This window comes from Amphiprion ocellaris, chromosome 23 (assembly GCF_022539595.1).
Source record: "Amphiprion ocellaris isolate individual 3 ecotype Okinawa chromosome 23, ASM2253959v1, whole genome shotgun sequence".
Classification (NCBI taxonomy): Eukaryota; Metazoa; Chordata; class Actinopteri; family Pomacentridae; genus Amphiprion; species Amphiprion ocellaris.
Window position 1 is genome coordinate 2,267,881 of NC_072788.1, and position 18,439 is coordinate 2,286,319.

The following is an 18,439-nucleotide window of genomic DNA, read 5'->3' on the forward strand; positions in this document are numbered from 1 at the left end:
AACCTGTTTTTATGTGTATTTTTAGTTAGCACAGAAAAAGCCTCAATGAACAATTAAAATGTGAAAAAGTCTTGAATTATTGCCAAAAAAAGACAGGTTTTAGGCTGAGGTTGTGTCCAATGCAGACCTAATGAATAAATAATAGCGTACATGAATCATGTGAGCTTATGGCAAACCAACCGCTAATATTCACACAGTGGTTGTTTCTTTAAGTTTCTACTTGGTGGTTTGTTGTAGTAGAAATTAAACTGCCGGAGTAGTTTACAGCACAATACCATCCTGAACAATGTGCTCCATTCAAAGCTGGAATTTCCCAGTTAGTTGGACGACTCATTTTGGTTATCAAACCAGAAACTTTCTTTGCTTTGTGTACTGTACTTCTGCCGCAACACAAAACTCTAGTGTATCAGTACTTAACATGTTTCTAGCTACGTTGGGGTGGACTGTTAGCAGCTGCAAATGCAACTCTGCTTCACCGTCAGTCAAGTTTCTTGTAGGTTTTGATAAATTTATGGTGTTGGAGTGTCCATTTTCAGAATAAAACGGTTCCAGTAAGTAATGGTGTTTATGGACGGAGTGCCATCAAGTTTTATTTGACTATATCTTTGAAAATAATACATCTTGCCTGATTTTCTTGCTTGCGCTTTTTGTTTCTAAGAGTTCAGAATTTCAGAATCCATCACATCTGAAAGGCTGTCTTAGCCTCCGCATCTTGATTAGTCATCATCTACACTGCCAGAAGGGCCATATTTGAAAGGAAATATGGGTGAATGAAGGTGCTTGTTTGTATTTCTGTATAAACATGCAGATAAAGCCTCTCAAATCAGGTTGTATTCCACATTTCAAAAGCACACTACGATCCAACCATCCAACCGACCCCTTGTCTGTACCTACAGTATGTGAATCAACATGTACTACATTACGTGTACGCAAGCAAATAAAAGAAAGTTGCTCATTCTTTGTCTTTTGTTGTTTATGAGATGGCGCAAAACAGGAACTCCGGTGAAAATGTAAACAAAGCCGTTACGTGCATCACGATATCGATCAGTTCTTCATAAAAGTCATGAATACCAACAACTTTCATGCATGTATGAATCATTTTACAAGAAGATAACGGAATATTGTAATGGACTGATATTGTGTTGATGTTGAGGTATCAATGAAACCAATATTGGTCTGTGTTTCGCCCTGCTTCCGGCGTTTTATTCTATCTAATTTCACTTCCATGGAGACGGCTTTCCTTTTCTTCAAAACATCAGAAGAGTCTGACTTGAGAGCCATAATGAAGGACAAAAAGTTAGCGAATGTAGCACAATCCAAGGTAGAATACAACCAGTGAATGTAAACAAAGTCGTCTTATGCTGCCTTATGACGACGTATTTGTCCGCTCTACGTAACCAGTTCAGACGTAATGATCAAATGCCGTAGGTCGAGGACGTCGTAAACTGAGGACCCCCTGTATTCTTTTAATTAATCTGTAATGCTAATGATGAAGCGTGCAAGCAATACGCACAGCTCATCTATGTGAAAAAAATAAGTGACATGTAGCTAGTTAGCTAGCCAACTAGCAGTTCCCACAAAACATTTATGTCTTTCTCTTTAAACTGTTTAAACCAGTAACATCAAGTCTATCAATATCGATCAACAACAGTCCAGTAAAGACTGAGACTACATGAAGTTCAACGGAAATTCAAATTTGAATTTGTCCCATTCAGGACCTTTATACCATGTCTCCAGGCTCCGGTCACACCTATTTTCACAATATTTTGGCTTCACTTCAGTAAAGTGGTACGAGGTGGTGGCATGTCGTCCATCTTCATATACAGTGGATGGTATACCAAAATAGAATTCTGTTTCAGCAGCCATTCTGTAGTAGATCTCAATGTTCCTGCTAAAGCTGATATTTAATGCCTCACAGCCACAGAGAGCAGCTCTTTCTCTGATATACGGCAGTAGTTCACAAAGAGCTTCATCGCCATAGACACAATTTGCTTTTAATGGCCTTTGGGTGATTTACCTGAGGACTCCACAATGTCAGCATGATAGATTAACAGGATTATGACGTCAAACCCACATTACTGCCTCCAGGCCACGTTGAAACTGAAATATAACAGAGTTTCGGGTCTAATAGGTTTATTTGAATATGAAACACCCTTTTCCCAGTCATTAATACAGGATGTGTGGGAATCAACCAGACCACTGCAATGGAAATACCTTTCTCTCGCACACACACATCAGCACAGACTGAAGACTTCATTGGCAAGGCAATGGTCCCTTTACCCTAGAAGAAAGTTAAAATGCAAATTATGATATGACAATGCATTTTTCCACTGCTCTGTTAACTTCCCAAAGTTTTCCCAACTTCACATATGTGATACATATAATAATTTAGTTATAGTTATTCAGCTTATTGAAGTAAATCACTTTAAATCATAATACTTTACGGAAACTGTGTCTAAATTATTGTGGCAGATGTGTCCCATCCTTTGAAAATGCATCATCATGTATTCCAGAGTCCAAAAACTGCATAATTACATGAACTTTACAGAAACAAACCAGGGAAGTTACATGACATGCATCTTACCACTTGGCCACCATTATCTCTCAAGTTTTGTCAAAGAAGATACTGAAACTTACTTAGACATGGTCATCATGGTGGACCTGGAGAGATGGATCTCCTGGCTAAAACTTCATCCACCTCAGAAACCGTGGCCCCCTGAAATACAACATTTATGTGCATAATTCAGAGCATTCCTGGAACCATTTCAAGCTTGAAGACATAGAAAAACACAACAAAGAGTCTACTTTTGCTAACAGCTCTGTGAGGCTGTAGACCTAACAGCAACAACCATGACTTGAAATTGAAGCCAATGCAGAAGTACTTTTACAGTGATACCACTGATGGTCAATAAGTGTTTGCTCAAAAATACCTCTAGCACCAACAAAAAGCATCAATTTCTCTTGTGAAATACTAAGTCAGAACTTTATTTCCACTAGTCATTATAAAGTTGTAGGTTGAATTAGTTTCTTCTGTCCATTGTAATGGTGATCATTTTGAAAATAACTCCATAATTAGGCGGATATCAGGCCTCAAAGAGAGAAATGCTTGGTGTTGTTGGACATTTTTTTAATTCAATTGTGACATGATGACAGTTTTTTGTCATGATTTGTTGGTGGAGCAGGCAGTACAGTTTTAATATTGGTATCTTGTCCTAATTAGTTTTCTTGTCAATGTTTGTTCTTGTGTCACTTGTAGTATCAGACCATCAAGGGATTCAGTTTTTTCAGTAAGTAAATATTTGCTTTTTCAATAGTTTCCCATTTTAATGCACTTAACATGCAGTTTGAGCTTCAAGTAGAATTGTGGGTCTATTAATTCTACTTTAGTGCATCTTATCTGTTAGATAACATACCGATGCTGCTGTACACGTCAGTTATGTGCTCCAGTGAGGAGAGTGGTGGCTCCAACTGGAAAAGATAGCGTATCCCATAAAGTCATTCTCTCGCTCTCCATTCAACTTCAATGCAAACCAATGGGTGACGCCATCCCTTGCTACTTCTATCTTAAAATAAAGTCTGATACCTTGATAGACCAATAGTTTGAGCTAAAGGCTAATGTCAGAATTATCACAATAATATCTATAAAATATTGATAATGTTTACTATGTTCACCATCTTAGTTTCGCATGTTAGCATACATGTCCTAATTAGCATTACTAACATAGTCAAACTGAGGCTAACATCTTCTTTCTGGTAATCTGGCCCATAGCTGAGAGCAATATCTCACCTAAAGCCTCAAATATGAACTTAATGTTTGCGTAGAAGATCACCAAAGTCAAAAGGACACTGTGGAGAAAATGACCCACCATCGTGTTTTGTTCATCATTTACTAACGTACCAAGCATATGCTTACATCAGCACTGATGTATTTAATGTGTCTTAGTTCACGATCAGCATCTACTCATGTGCCCTCTTTAAGAGCTGCCCATCATGTATTGTGGTGACCAACACTTCCTTATCATTTTTTTCAATTACATGATGCCTTCTCAGGTCTATAAGACTAGATTATACTTATGAAACAACAAGCAGGTGACACTTAAACTCTCTGATGACCCCATGTTGCACATTTGAACTTTTAACACCCTAACAGATGTTCCCTGAGCTGACAGAGACCCTGTTATTGGAGAAGAACGGAGGAACATTTATATGTATATATGATATATATATGATTTGAACTACATAAAGTAGACATTGGGGTACTCAGTAAGCCTTTCAGTCCATAAAGTGAAAGAAAAGGGATATTTTTGCTGTTGTACCCGTTGTTCTTTACATAGATTGAGCCTACAATGTGATATGTAGTTCTATTTAGAGCATCAGATCTTGCGGCTGTTGCCAGATTTACTGTATGATCATTCAAAAGTGTTTGAATGACCACTTCATCTGGACCCAGCCGCAAGATCTAAACCAGAAGACGCTGCAACAGAAATGGCATCAATTCTAACATCGGACTGGACCATCTAATAATAAGTGTAATGTACCACTTACATAGACAAGTCGGCGTACGGCTTTCGGTGTTGTAAGGAGTCCTCGGACACGCTCCTGGATCTCCTCCCATTCTCTGTGAGAACTGGACTCTGACCTAAACAATTACATCAACAGTTAGGCAGTTGGGTGACACTTTTTCAGTGGACAAATCAGTCTAAAAACAGACCTGCCGTGTCTGGCCTGTCCTCTGTAAGACCGCCATAACACTGAGGGGTTGGAGGAATGATGGCAGTCAGAGGGATCGAGTGTTTCTGAGGAGCTAGAGTCGTCTTCAGATGTTCCTCCAACCTGCCAATGGAAGCAGAAGTCAACAGTTTCATCTTCATGAACGAGAAACACAAAAGCATTCATTACATAGATTTAGCTTATCTATACTCTTAGGGCACCTTGGGTAATCTTAGTTTTTATTATTAAACTGTCAATTAATTTGATCCTTTTGTCCCAGGTAGTTCCTCAAAGAAATAGTTCAACATGTTGGGAAACTTTTTATTTGATTTTATTTTTTTTTCCAATTTTTGCAAGGTTGATTTGTGCATTACATACAGAACTGGATTTATACCATGGTTAGCCTAGCTTAGCATGAAGACAGGAAGTGTGGGGAAACAGCTATCCAGGCACTGTCAAAGTTCACAAATATGCCTGCCAACAACTCTTGAGTTCACTGATCAAGTTCCTGTACCTCATTTGTTTAAACTTTACACCAAGAGATGTCAAAAGGCGAATTTGTCAGTTCTGAAGGAGGTTTAGGTTGAAAGTTGACCTGCAATGTCCTGGTGAACCACAGCCAGGTGCACTGACTGTGTCCCCAGAGTCCTTTGGTCACAGTGAGGTTGTCAGTTTTCATACCATCCCACCAAAACCTGGGGAAAAAAATTCTAAATCTCCCTCCAAAAAGTTTTTTGTATGGATGAAACCTATGAGATTCACCATGCTAATGATCCTTAGAAGTGTTGATAGATGTTCTTTTAAAAAAAAACTTTAAACAGGATCACAGGGTCTCACTCTTGGTTTTTAGTCTCTGTGCTAAGCTAGGCTATCCACACCTTGACTCCAGCTCTGGTAGATGTATTTGGTTTTTGCTTTGGACAAAGCCATGCTAGCCGTCCCCCTTGGTTTTCAGGCTGTATGCTAAGCTAGGCTAACTGCACCCTGACTTCAGCTCTGGTAGATGTATTCATCTTTTTACTTTAAAAAGGGTCATGCTAGCTGTTCTCGCTCTTGGTTGTCAGTCTCTATGCTACGCTACGCTAACCACACCCTGACTCCAGCTCTGGTAGATATATTTCTTTTTTGGTTTGGACAGAGCCTGCTAGTCATCCCCCTTGGTTTTCAGGCTTTATGCTAAGCTAGGCTAACCACACCCTGACTCCAGCTCTGGTAGACGTATTTGTTTTTCGCATTGGATAGAGCCATGCTAGTCTTCCTCCTTGGTTTTCAAGCTTTATGCTAAGCTAGGCTAACCACACCCTGACTCCAGTTCTGTCCTTAACACGCAGACATGAGTTTGGTATTGAAGTTCTCGTCTCACGGACAAAAAAAAAAGCAAAATCACATTTGGTGAACCCTGCGTTTTTCTGATGAAGTGGAAGATAAGAAAAATAAACAATTCCTACCAAGCCACTGGACATAGATTTTCTTCGGGCAGTTTGAGAATATCTCACTAAAACAGTAAAATGAGGGAAAAGATAAAATATTTGCATTTATTTAACGACAGAAACCTGACTATAAGTCAGTTTGCAACAACAAACTACTGACTATGAACTAGTTCAAGTCAGAGTATTATGACAACAACTCAGAATTTTTAAGGTCATTTCCTTGATTGTAAACTGTGAATTGCAGGAGGAAAACAGCTCTTTATGGGGACTTTACCTGTGGAGGAAGACCTGGTCAAAGGTGAGGAGGAGTTGGTAAACATTGCAGAGCGCTGGGGCGAGGCAGACCGACTGGCTCCAGGCCACGAACACATCATCTATACACCGGAGAATGAGGACACGGTGGACAAACTGCTACAGGAAGGATTCATTTTTATTGTGCTCAGGACTGTAGCTGAACAATCTGTTCCATTTAATTGTGATAAGGAGTGATTAGGCCATTCATCTGAGTTCAGAAAATATAACAACCCCCCAGAACTGGTTGCAGATGAATGACTGCTGCATGACATCAACTGGTGATTAAAAGTAGCACAAAATGCACGGTGCTTTCATTTCACAAAAAGTTAAAATCCATTATTTTTTCAGTTTTCACATCATCTTCAACAAGTATGCTGGGAGGAAAATTAGCAACTGTATCTTTAAGGCTATGGAATCACAGGAGTACCATAAAAAATCAGTTAAAAAAATAAGGAAATAAATGTGTAAATATAAAAAAGAAAAAATAAATAAATAAATAAATAATATTTAAAAAATAAGGAAACAAATGTGCAAATATAAAGAGGAAAAATACAATTTATTAAAAATATGGAAAAATAAAGGTAAATTTTGTCTTTGCTTTTCCCTTTTCCTTTTTTCCGTTTCTTTGTTTTTTTCCATTTATTCCTCTTTATATTCACACATTTATTTCCTTATTTTTACAAAGATTTATTTATTTATTCTTCTTTATATTTACACATGTGTTTCCTTATTTTTAACAGATTTATTTATTTATTCTTCTTTATATTTACACATTTATTTCCTTAATTTTTGACAGATTTATTTATTCTTCTTTATATTTACACATTTATTTCCTTATTTTTTAAACAAATGTATTTATTTTTCCTCTTTATATTTACACATTTATTTCCTTATTTTTAACAGATTTATTTATTTATTTATTCATTCATTTATTTATTTATTTATTAAGTCTTCTTTATATTTATGCATTTATTTCCTTATTTTTTAAGAGATTTATTTATTTATTTATTTAATCTTCTTTACATTTACAAATTTATTTCCTTATTTTTAACAGATTTATTTATTTATTCTTCTTTACATTTACACATTTATTTCCTTATTTTTAACAGATTTATTTATTTATTCTTCTTTATATTTACACATTTATTTCCTTACTTTAAAATATTTATTTATTTATTCAGTCTTCTTTATATTTATGCATTTATTTCCTTATTTTTTAACAGATTTATTTATTTATTTAATCTTCTTTACATTTACAAATTTATTTCCTTATTTTTAACAGATTTATTTATTTATTCTTCTTTACATTTACACATTTATTTCCTTATTTTTAACAGATTTATTTATTTATTCTTCTTTATATTTACACATTTATTTCCTTACTTTAAAATATTTATTTATTTATTTATTTATTCAGTCTTCTTTATATTTATGCATTTATTTCCTTATTTTTTAACAGATTTATTTATTTATTTAATCTTCTTTACATTTACAAATTTATTTCCTTATTTTTAACAGATTTATTTATTTATTCTTCTTTATATTTACACATTTATTTCCTTACTTTAAAATATTTATTTATTTATTCATTCAGTCTTCTTTATATTTATGCATTTATTTCCTTATTTTTTAACAGATTTATTTATTTATTTAATCTTCTTTACATTTACAAATTTATTTCCTTATTTTTAACAGATTTATTTATTTATTCTTCTTTATATTTACATATTTATTTCCTTACTTTAAAAGATTTATTTATTTATTTATTTATTTATTAATCTTCTTTATATTTATGCATTTATTTCCTTATTTGTTAACAGATTTATTTATTTATTTAATCTTCTTTACATTTACAAATTTATTTCCTTATTTTTAACAGATTTATTTATTTATTCTTCTTTATATTTACACATTTATTTCCTTACTTTAAAATATTTATTTATTTATTCATTCAGTCTTCTTTATATTTATGCATTTATTTCCTTATTTTTTAACAGATTTATTTATTTATTTAATCTTCTTTACATTTACAAATTTATTTCCTTATTTTTAACAGATTTATTTATTTATTCTTCTTTATATTTACATATTTATTTCCTTACTTTAAAAGATTTATTTATTTATTTATTTATTTATTAATCTTCTTTATATTTATGCATTTATTTCCTTATTTGTTAACAGATTTATTTATTTATTTAATCTTCTTTACATTTACAAATTTATTTCCTTATTTTTAACAGATTTATTTATTTATTCTTCTTTATATTTACACATTTATTTCCTTACTTTAAAATATTTATTTATTTATTTATTTATTTATTCATTTATTTATTTATTAAGTCTTCTTTTTATTTATGCATTTATTTCCTTATTTTTTAACAGATTTATTTATTTATTTAATCTTCTTTACATTTACAAATTTATTTCCTTATTTTTAACAGATTTATTTATTTATTCTTCTTTATATTTACACATTTATTTCCTTATTTTTTTAACAAATTTATTTTTTATTTTTTATTTATTTATTCCTGTTTATATTTACACATTTCCTTATTGTTTTTACATATTTATTTATTTATTTAATCTTCTTTATATTTACACATTTATTTCCTTATTTTTCAACAAATTTACCTTTTATCATGGCACTGCTGTGTTTCCATATAGGGCAAGATTTCTAAAAGGAAAAAATATCCCAACTTTCTTTTGACAAATGAGAAGTTGAATTAATAAAAACACACTTGTCACTTCATTTAGAGCTGCTTTTCTTGGTGGTGTATGAGCAATAAGTAATGATATCTAATGTCCCTCACCTTCCATTATAGGTCATTTTTTAATTTTTATTTGTCTTTAATGATATTTTTGGTGATTTCTTGATATTATGGCACTTTCTTTTCCTGCTTCTTAATACATGTACTTGTTTATAGTTGGATTCATCATCTAAATATATTTTTTCTGTTGGAAATGTAAAATGTCAATATAGGCCACATATATCAAAGTCAAGGCCCGAATGAATTATCTATGGCCCCCAGGATGATATTTAATCAGTATTAGAAGCGGCCCGCAGGCCGCAGCCGCCCGCTGGTGTTTTGCACGCACCAATACTACATTCCCCACAATGCAACGGTGTCTCTGATATGTACAGTACAGTGAAGGCGTTTAAAACCAAGCTGAGTCTGTGGGAGACGCAGATGCAGAAAGAAAACTTGAGCCACTTTCCCAGCTGCCAGACCATGAAAGAGAAGCTCTCTACCGCTGTGTTCAAGAGAACACTGTTTGAAGATAAACTCAACATACTTGCCGCCGACTTCCGCCGCCGATTTGCTGACTTTGAAGCCAAAAAAAGCAGGTTTGAACTGCTCGGCAATCCTTTTGCAGTTGACGTGGAAAGCGCACCACCAAACCTACAAATGGAGTTGATTGAGCTCCAGTGCAATGACACACTGAAGGAAAAATATGAGAGAGTGAGTGCTGCTGAGTTTGTACGTTTCATCCCCAACACAATCACTCAGCTGCACATCCAAGCTGCTCAGACGCTCTCTATGTTTGGAAGCACATACCTGTATGAACAACTGTTCTCTTTGATGAAGCTACACAAAACATCACACAGGAGCCGCATTACTGATAAACACCTTCACTCAATCCTGAGGATTTCCTCAGCTCAGAGTCTGACCCCGAACATTGATGAACTTGTACAAAAGATGAGACACCACCAAGTATCAGGCTCAGCCTCAGACAAGTGAGCATCACAGAGCATTAACGTATTTTTAGCTTTTAATTCAGTTACATTTTTACATTTGTTTCTACAAGACGTGATTTTTCTTTGAAGGAAGTATTGTTTTGTCTGTGTGCAATACATTTTTGTATTTTATTTTATTTTATGTTATTTATTTATTTATTTATATTTATTTTTCAGTTAATGGACTCAGGGAACATTGCAGATTAAAGCCATGAGAAAGAATACAACTGATTTGATTTATTTATTTTTTATTTTCTCATTTTACTATTTGACCGCAGTAATTGGTAGAATCATAAAGCAGCACAATATTGCATTTTCAGTTTATAATGCATGCAATTTCATTTATGCATTTATCTTGATATTAAAGAACATATTTTGTTTTTGAAGGACATTTACTTTTTTGCTGTTTGCCTGTTGAAAATGTTTGCCCTTGAAATTACTGACAGACCCATAAGAAAATATTGGATTATTCATTTAATCATTAAATAATATACACTGTGTTAGGTCTTGGTTCAATAGGCTATGTGCAATCATTTCAATATGTTTTAATAAACATTGAACCAGTCCGGCCCTCGGCTTGTAGCAAATTAGTTTTTTTGGCCCTCTGTGTATTTGATTTTGACATCCCTGATAGAGGCAATGTGTTTTAATTCCATTCTACAACAAAACAGAGCAACTATAAAGTGAGGGAGGCTGGAGCAGTGTTTAAATTAGACTAACAGCTCTTCTCTGCCATCTGCTGGTTGAAAATGATACCCCATATATGGATATTATCTAAAAACGTTGTGTTTCATGTGTGCTTACAGGCTGATTGTTGCTGTTTTTGTGGCAGGAGTCCAGTCTGAGGCGAGTGAGATGCTGGACGTTTCTGGTCCTCAGAGGAGAAAGAGACTGACATCTGTACGACGACGGCCTGACGATGCTGCGTCTCTCTCCTTCCACTCTGCCACCTCCATTCCTTCCAAGGGTTTCAGGTTGTTTGTGATGAGGAGAGGTGGTTCTGGGTCTGTCGGAACGCCTCCTGTTCTTCTTTAACACTGGCCTCTGGAAGTAAAAGAGGAAATATGACATGAGCAGCAGCTGTGAGGATTTTCAAAGCTTTTGTCTTCTTTCAATTTCACTTTTCCTGCATTCCTGTCTTCAATTAGGTCAGAATTCAACTGCCAGGTTTTAAATTTCATCAATAAGTGAACACCACAATGACAGGCCCTAGAATACAAATTAAATGTACTATAGTAACACCCCTTTAGGCCTGATTGTTATCTAAGATGTGAGGCAAATATACAGTATGATGTGAAAAAGACAGGTGCATGCAGGTGTTTAAAATTCAGCAATGACTGTACTGTAATCTGCTGCAGCTTATGTCAAAGATTGCACGATTGTCTACACCAGAACTCAGTCAAAGCTGAACACACAAACATGACACACACATCTATAGATTCAGAGTAACTCTCATTTCTCTGGTTGTCATTATTTCTGATGTGTATTCCCAAAAAACATCCAGAAGTTGACATAAAAATTTAAAAAACTGCTACTTTTGATGCTTGAAAATGAGGGATTCTGTTGAAACCAAACCAAGGTCAGGAAGAACAACAAAAATTTCAGCCACAACTGCCAGGGAAATTGTTCGAGATGCAAAGAAAAACCCACAAATAACATCAGCAGAAAAAAAGAGTGGTGTGGCTGCTTTTAAGATGCACAATAAGGAAGCAGTTGAAGAAAAATCAGCTCCATGGTCGAGTCGCCAGAAGAAAGCCGTTACTACGCAAATGCCACAAAGCATCCTGCTTACAATATGCCAAACAGCACAGAGACAAGCCTCAAAACTTCTGGAACAAAGTCATTTGGAGTGATGAGACCAAAATAGAACTATTTGGCCACAACCATAAATGTTAGATGTGGAGAGGAGTAAACAAGGCCTATAATGAGAAGTACACAATCCCTACTGTGAAACATGGAAGTGGATCGCTGATGTTTTGGGGATGTGTGAGCTACAGAGGCACAGGAAACAAGATGAATGCAGCATGTTAGCAGAAAATACTGGAGGAAAACTTGCACTCATCAGCCTGGAAGCTGCACATGGGACATACTTGGACGTTCCAACATGACAACGACCCAAAGCACAAGGCCAAGTCTACCTGTCAGTGGCTACAACAGAATAAAGTGAAGGTTCTGGAGGTTCTCAGTCTCCTGACCTTAAACCCTCGTGTCGTCCTGCGGGTCAAATTAACCCGTTTTAAAGTATGAAAATGTGGGGAAAAAAATATATTTTCACAGTGAAACTTCTGATGTCCACATTTTCAACATTTTTGGGAAATCTTTGAACATTTTTTAGTGGAAAAAAAAACGTTAAAAATGTTTCTTAAGAACTTCACATAAAAATCAACCAAAATTCAGTGAAATTCGCTGGATTTTGGTTGATTTTTATGTGAATGTTCTTGAAGAAAATATCAGAAGTTTGACTGATATATACGGAATTACTTTAGATATTTTAAGGATTTTTTTGGAAGATTTTTACTAATTTTTAAAAAATATTTACAAGAATTTTCTTGCCAAACTTGGGGGATTTTTTTTTTTAATAAAATTTTTAAGGGAAACTTTTAAGGAATTATTGTAATTTTCTTCCTGAAGGTTTTGCAAATTTTCAGAAATTTGGGGAATTTTTTTGCAGATTTTTTTGGATTTTTTTCAGTCAAGGAAACAATATTTTTTGGTGCCTGTAAATGAGGACAACAGGAGGGTTAAAAAGACAATAAATGGCTTCACCCAACCACTAACCATGAGTGAAAGAAAGGTTGTTGTGTTATCATTCATATTCTCTGAAAAATGGCCAAGAAATCATAAATTCTGCCAGGGTATGTAAACTTATGAGCACAACTGTACTATCTTGACTTAAACAGGTTGAACCAATAAATGGAGATGGAAGAGGTCTTGTATCAGGTGTGGTTCTGGATCTATTTTGGAACATGTATTTTACATATATCCATGCATTTTGAGTCATGTTATATAATCGTTACCAGGGGAACGTTGGGGTAAAAGTTGATCTCTGCGTCAGGTGAGCACTCAATGATGGTCGTCTTGGTGGAAAACTCCAACCTTGGAGCGATACCCTGGAGAACAGATGAATGGCACATTTAGCAGGGCACTGTTTAAGTCTGATTAACGAAAATCTAATTATGTAATGTGTCAAATGGGTGGATCTACCGGAAAATGAGGCGCTCGGGTCATCAGAACCTCTCGGTCCACTCCAGAAAACGAGGGAACCAGCTTGGGCTCTGGGAATAAGAAGTTTCGAGCATCTTCTTCAAAGCAGGCCAGAGTGACGCCCACTGGAGACACAAACACATTTTATTACATCCTGATGGTAAAGACGCTCTGGCTCCACTTCAACCCTCGTGTCGTCCTGCGGGTCAAACTGACCTGTTTAAAAGTTTGAAAATGTGGAAAAAAATATATATTTTCACAGTGAAACTTCTGATGTCCACATTTTCAACATTTTTGAAAATTTTTTGGTGGAAAAAAGAAAAGTTAAAAATGTTTCTTAAGAACATTCACATAAAAATCAACCAAAATCCAGCGAATTTCGCTGGATTTTGGTTGATTTTTATGTTAATGTTCTTAAAGAAAATACTAGAAGTTTTACTGATATATATGGAATCACTTTAGATATTTTTAGGATTTTTTGGGAATATTTTTACTAATGTTTTGAAAATATTTACAAGAATTTTCTCTCCAAATTTGGGGGATTTTTTTTTAAATAAAACTTTTCAGGGAAACTTTTAAGGAATTATTTTAATTTTCTCATGTATATATATATATATGACAGAAAGTAATAATAAAAAAATAAGCTGATGTTGTATTTTTGCAACAGTGGGTTTTACAGGGTAAAGAGGTACTAATCAGGGTTTAGAAATGTTCTCGTCATGATTAAAATCTCACCTGGAGGAATCAGTTGCACCAGTTCAACTCTGACTGTCTCGTCTAAGGAGAAGAAACAAGTTGGAAGATTTACAAAAAGGTCAAATGCATAATGGAGACATTTATGTTTATAATGTATAAATATAGATATTTTAATCCCATTTTAAATGGCGTTGACCGTGATTATTCATCGTTTAAAAGCACAAAGGAACATAAAGATGCTTCCAAGCATTTAATCTGTTATGGTAAAACAGGAAGTGAATGTTAAGGGATTTTACACATTATAGACCTGAGGTAGTTCTGGGTTTATGCTGTTTTTTAATGCTGGGAAATATAGACATGGAGTAAAATGAATACCAGTACAGTAGTGATTAATGTCAGTTTGCAAAAATAATCCTCACTCAACATACATTTACTGTCACCACATGATTTCAGCTCCATTTAGGCTGAGATTATGAATGAGTGCATCACTTACATTCCAGCATCACAGCGATGTCTCCAGGGTCGACTGCATGCCTGAAAATCTGGGGGCAAATAAAGACAAATTTCCATTTAGCTTCCCTATTTTATAAATTTACACTGCATCTGTTAGGGATGGTGGTCTTGTTGGTAAAAGTCAAATCAAGTTTACACCTGCAGTCATTCCTCATGGTTGGATTTCATGGAAAATAAGCAAATTAATCGCTGATCCAGTCAACAGAAGTGAGAACTGCTACGCTACTCTGCAGTAATGTAGATGTAAGAGCATTTATTCCTCTACATGGATGATAAGAAAAGACGTGCCTTTTCAAAGGTCATCTTCTCGTGGAACAGCAGAGGGAAGAGTGCAGGGAGGCTTTCAGACTGACGGCACTGACCCATGAAGCACATGCTGAGGTAGACGTCATCTTTGGCTGCTAGATGAACTCCAGGACAAGAAACCTGGAACAAACACAGGAGCACATATTGTTTTAAGTCAAATCAGCACTGAGCTGGTGTCATTTTCTCTGGTTTCCAAGTCAAGCATGAAAAAATGTATTAACCCACAACTAACATTTTTGGGAAATCTTTGAACATTTTTTGGTGGAAAAAAAGAAATGTTAAAAATATTTCTTAAGAACATTCACAAAAAATCAACTAAAATCCAGCAAATTTCCTTGGATTATGGTTGGTTTTTATGTGGATGTTCTTAAAGAGAATATTAGAAGTTTTACTGATATATATGGAATCAGTTTAGATATTTTTAGGATTTTTTTGGAAGATTTTTGCTCATTTTTAAAAAAATATATATATTTACAAGAAGTGTCTTGCCAAATTTGGGGATTTTTTAAAAATAAAACTTTTAAGGGAAACTTTTAAGGAATTCTTGGAATTTCCTTCCTGAAGGTTTCGCAAATTTTCAGAAATTTGGGGAATTTTTTTGCTGAATTTTTGGATTTTTTTTTCAGACAAGGAAACAATATTTTTTGGTGCCCATAAATGAGGACAACAGGAGGATTAAATTATTGTATGTCTATGCTTCCAGTTTCCCTTTCACTGAAAGATACGTATGAATGATTCTAAGCTTATCATTTATGTCTGGATTGAACTAAACCTAAGATATGCAGTTCAATGTGTAACTAACTACATATATCTAATTTAGGTAATTAGGTTAAAGGTAATTAGGCTTACTGTCCCAAGCAAAAAATCATGGTCAACCATTGTCTTTATATTGTTTGAACACTTTTCTTTAAAATGCGTTCATTTACCACAAGTCCACCACTTTAGATTTTGGATAAAAAAGAAGAAGAAGAAAAAAGAACCCAAGACTCAAATAATTGTCTTTGAATTCATATCATATTAAAGATTTCACGATAAAAAATGCTAGATATTCCTCCAGGTTCTCTGTAGAATTAATCTAATGGCTTCTTTGTTATATTAGGTCTAGTCTCAAAAATTCTACGTGGCAATAAATAAATAAATAAACAAGAAAAGCACTCAGAGAGCACAGTACTCCGCCAAGGCTGCCCAGTCATACCATTTCCTACAGATAAGCGCTGATAAGTCCTCAGCGGTGGATTTGTAGTAGGATCACAATCAGCTGACGTCGTGTTCACTTGTTGTCATGGTTACAGTGACGCTGTGCTGCTATCTCAAAATGATACAGAAATCTTTAACCAATCCGTGGATCCAGACTATAAGCCTCATCACTGCCAAAATCTAATCACTTGGTTCTTGTGTCATTTCTGACCTTCCCTGAAAATTTCATTCAGATCTGTTAATCTGTTTTTGAGTAATATTGCTAACAGACAGACAGACGGATGGAATGACAAATGTACACCAATCGTCACATACTTCTGCTGCATTTCCTGGCGGAGTGATAAAAATAAAATAAAAAAACATGGTCAAGTAGTATTATCTTTTCTTTTCTATGGCTTCAGTTGGCAGAGGTCTACAAGTTGAGCTTTCAGGTCCAAAAACAAATAACTAAATAAACACTAAATATATAAATCTGTAGAATTTATAATCCTGAATGTATTAAACACTGTATGTTCTGCCAGAAAATGCAGCTACACATATATCAAACCCCTTAAACGAGCAAAATAATACATTTCAATAAATATCTAAAAGACTAAAAGTTTTAAATAGGAATATCCTTATTTTAAATACAACTGTAGCTTCAACAAATCCATCTATTTTTCTGTCCATCTGTCTGCCTGTCTATCTATAGGTAGTAATGGAATTTCTAGTAAACAATATACAAATATTAAATATTAAAAGCACTCCTTGTGAAAAATTTACTGGGTTAAATTACAGATTTATTTTACATTATTTTTGTAGCTAGTCCAGGTGGAGGTTTTGTGCAGTAACAGTAGAGTAAAGGTGAACAAAATGCAAATACTTCCGGTTCGATGAAAAACACATAAAGTAAACTGTGTATACCTAGTCACTGGAGGGCAACACAAGTCAACGGAGTCTAAACGTTGAAATTTAACTAATTCAACATATATTCAGTGAATTAAATATATGCCGAATTGTAGAGTAACTCTTAACGCTTCGTAACGTACAACGAGTCCGATGCTAACAAAACAGTTTGTTCACCTGCGAGGAAGAAAAAGTTAAAATGACGATAAATAGACTGGACTTTGGCGTGCCGTTTTCTCCACTTTAAATTAATGTAGTTGCAACAGGACGACTAGTTAGGGACAAACAAATCTTACCGCTCGGAATTTTAGTTCAACCACCACTTTTAGCGCCTTTCGAGACATTAGAATCTTCTGTGAAAACGAACCAACAAGGTTTAGTTTGCTTCTACAGAAGACGGCGTCACGTCGGTTTACCTTGTTACCATGGATACCACAACTTCCGGGTTTAGATGCTGCAAGCAAAGCAGAACCGTCCCTGTGGAGTAATGACAGTGCCAAATTACAAAAATACCTCTATAAAAGAATAATAAAACAAAAGTGGAAATGTAAAGAAGAATAAATGAAATGACAGCTCCATGAATCCTGGAATCGTCATCTTGGAACATGTCCATGTCATCAGGGAAGAAAAGCTCCACTGATGGAAAGACCTGGTCCATCAGTATCTTCAGGTAGTCAGCTGACCTCATTCTTTAGGAACATAACGTTGCTGAACCTGACCAACCTCAGATCAGAACCCGAACCCCCACAGACTGGTAGGAACTAGTCATGATGAGGGCATCACTTCATCCACCTCTCTTCTTACCCTGATACGCCAATCTTCAACTCCTCTGGACACTATAACTACCATCAAGCATGGAAGTGGCAGTATCATTATACTATCAATTCAACTGACTCAACCAAGTCAGAAAGACATTTGTCATCTTTCTGACTTGGTTCTTCAGGTCCTTGACAGTTTCTGAGTTCCCTTCATGTGGAAATGTTCTTCCTTTCACTATTAAACAGCCGTGAGTTCTACTGCTGGTTTCCTACGATCATCTAAGAGTTTGTTCCTGGAAGATGATGGTTCTCCACTATCCTTCAGGTTTTAATAATGCATTGGACGGTTCTTAATCTGATTTTAGTAGCTTCATCTCCTTAGTTGTTTTCTTTGCTTGATGCAGGCCAATAATTTGACCCTTCTGAGACTTTCCATGACCACAGGATACGTCTTCCAACATGGTTGTTTAAGAAATGAGAAGCTCCTCACAGCATCAGCTGGGGTTCATCACTGCAGTAATTATCCAATGGAAGGCTCTTGCCTATTTGCTTTTTACTCTATAAATGCTGCCTTGCTGATAACAATCAACATTAAAAGGTTATGAAAGGTTGGATTCTACTACTCACCCACTCTCCTGTTTCCACTTTGGACAACAGAACATTTAAATACACCAAAAACATGAACAAAAGTCCCTATTTTTTGTAACAAT

The 18,439-nt window shown here is 35.0% G+C and overlaps 1 protein-coding gene across 1 annotated transcript; it reads right to left on the reverse strand.

The window, feature by feature from the left end:
• Positions 1 to 2,116: 2,116 nt before the first annotated feature.
• On the reverse strand, positions 2,117 to 17,506 carry spata6l (spermatogenesis associated 6-like). The gene is made up of 13 exons (XM_023293651.3): positions 17,268 to 17,506; positions 14,872 to 15,009; positions 14,564 to 14,612; positions 14,110 to 14,151; positions 13,375 to 13,499; positions 13,188 to 13,280; positions 10,975 to 11,214; positions 6,415 to 6,514; positions 6,159 to 6,205; positions 4,712 to 4,833; positions 4,546 to 4,639; positions 2,638 to 2,716; positions 2,117 to 2,281 (listed from the first exon to the last, which is right to left on the reverse strand). The coding sequence occupies exons 1-12, from the start codon at positions 17,313 to 17,315 to the stop codon at positions 2,651 to 2,653; spliced, it is 1,164 nt and encodes a 387-aa protein (XP_023149419.1). The 5' UTR covers positions 17,316 to 17,506; the 3' UTR covers positions 2,117 to 2,281; positions 2,638 to 2,650.
• Positions 17,507 to 18,439: the final 933 nt, after the last annotated feature.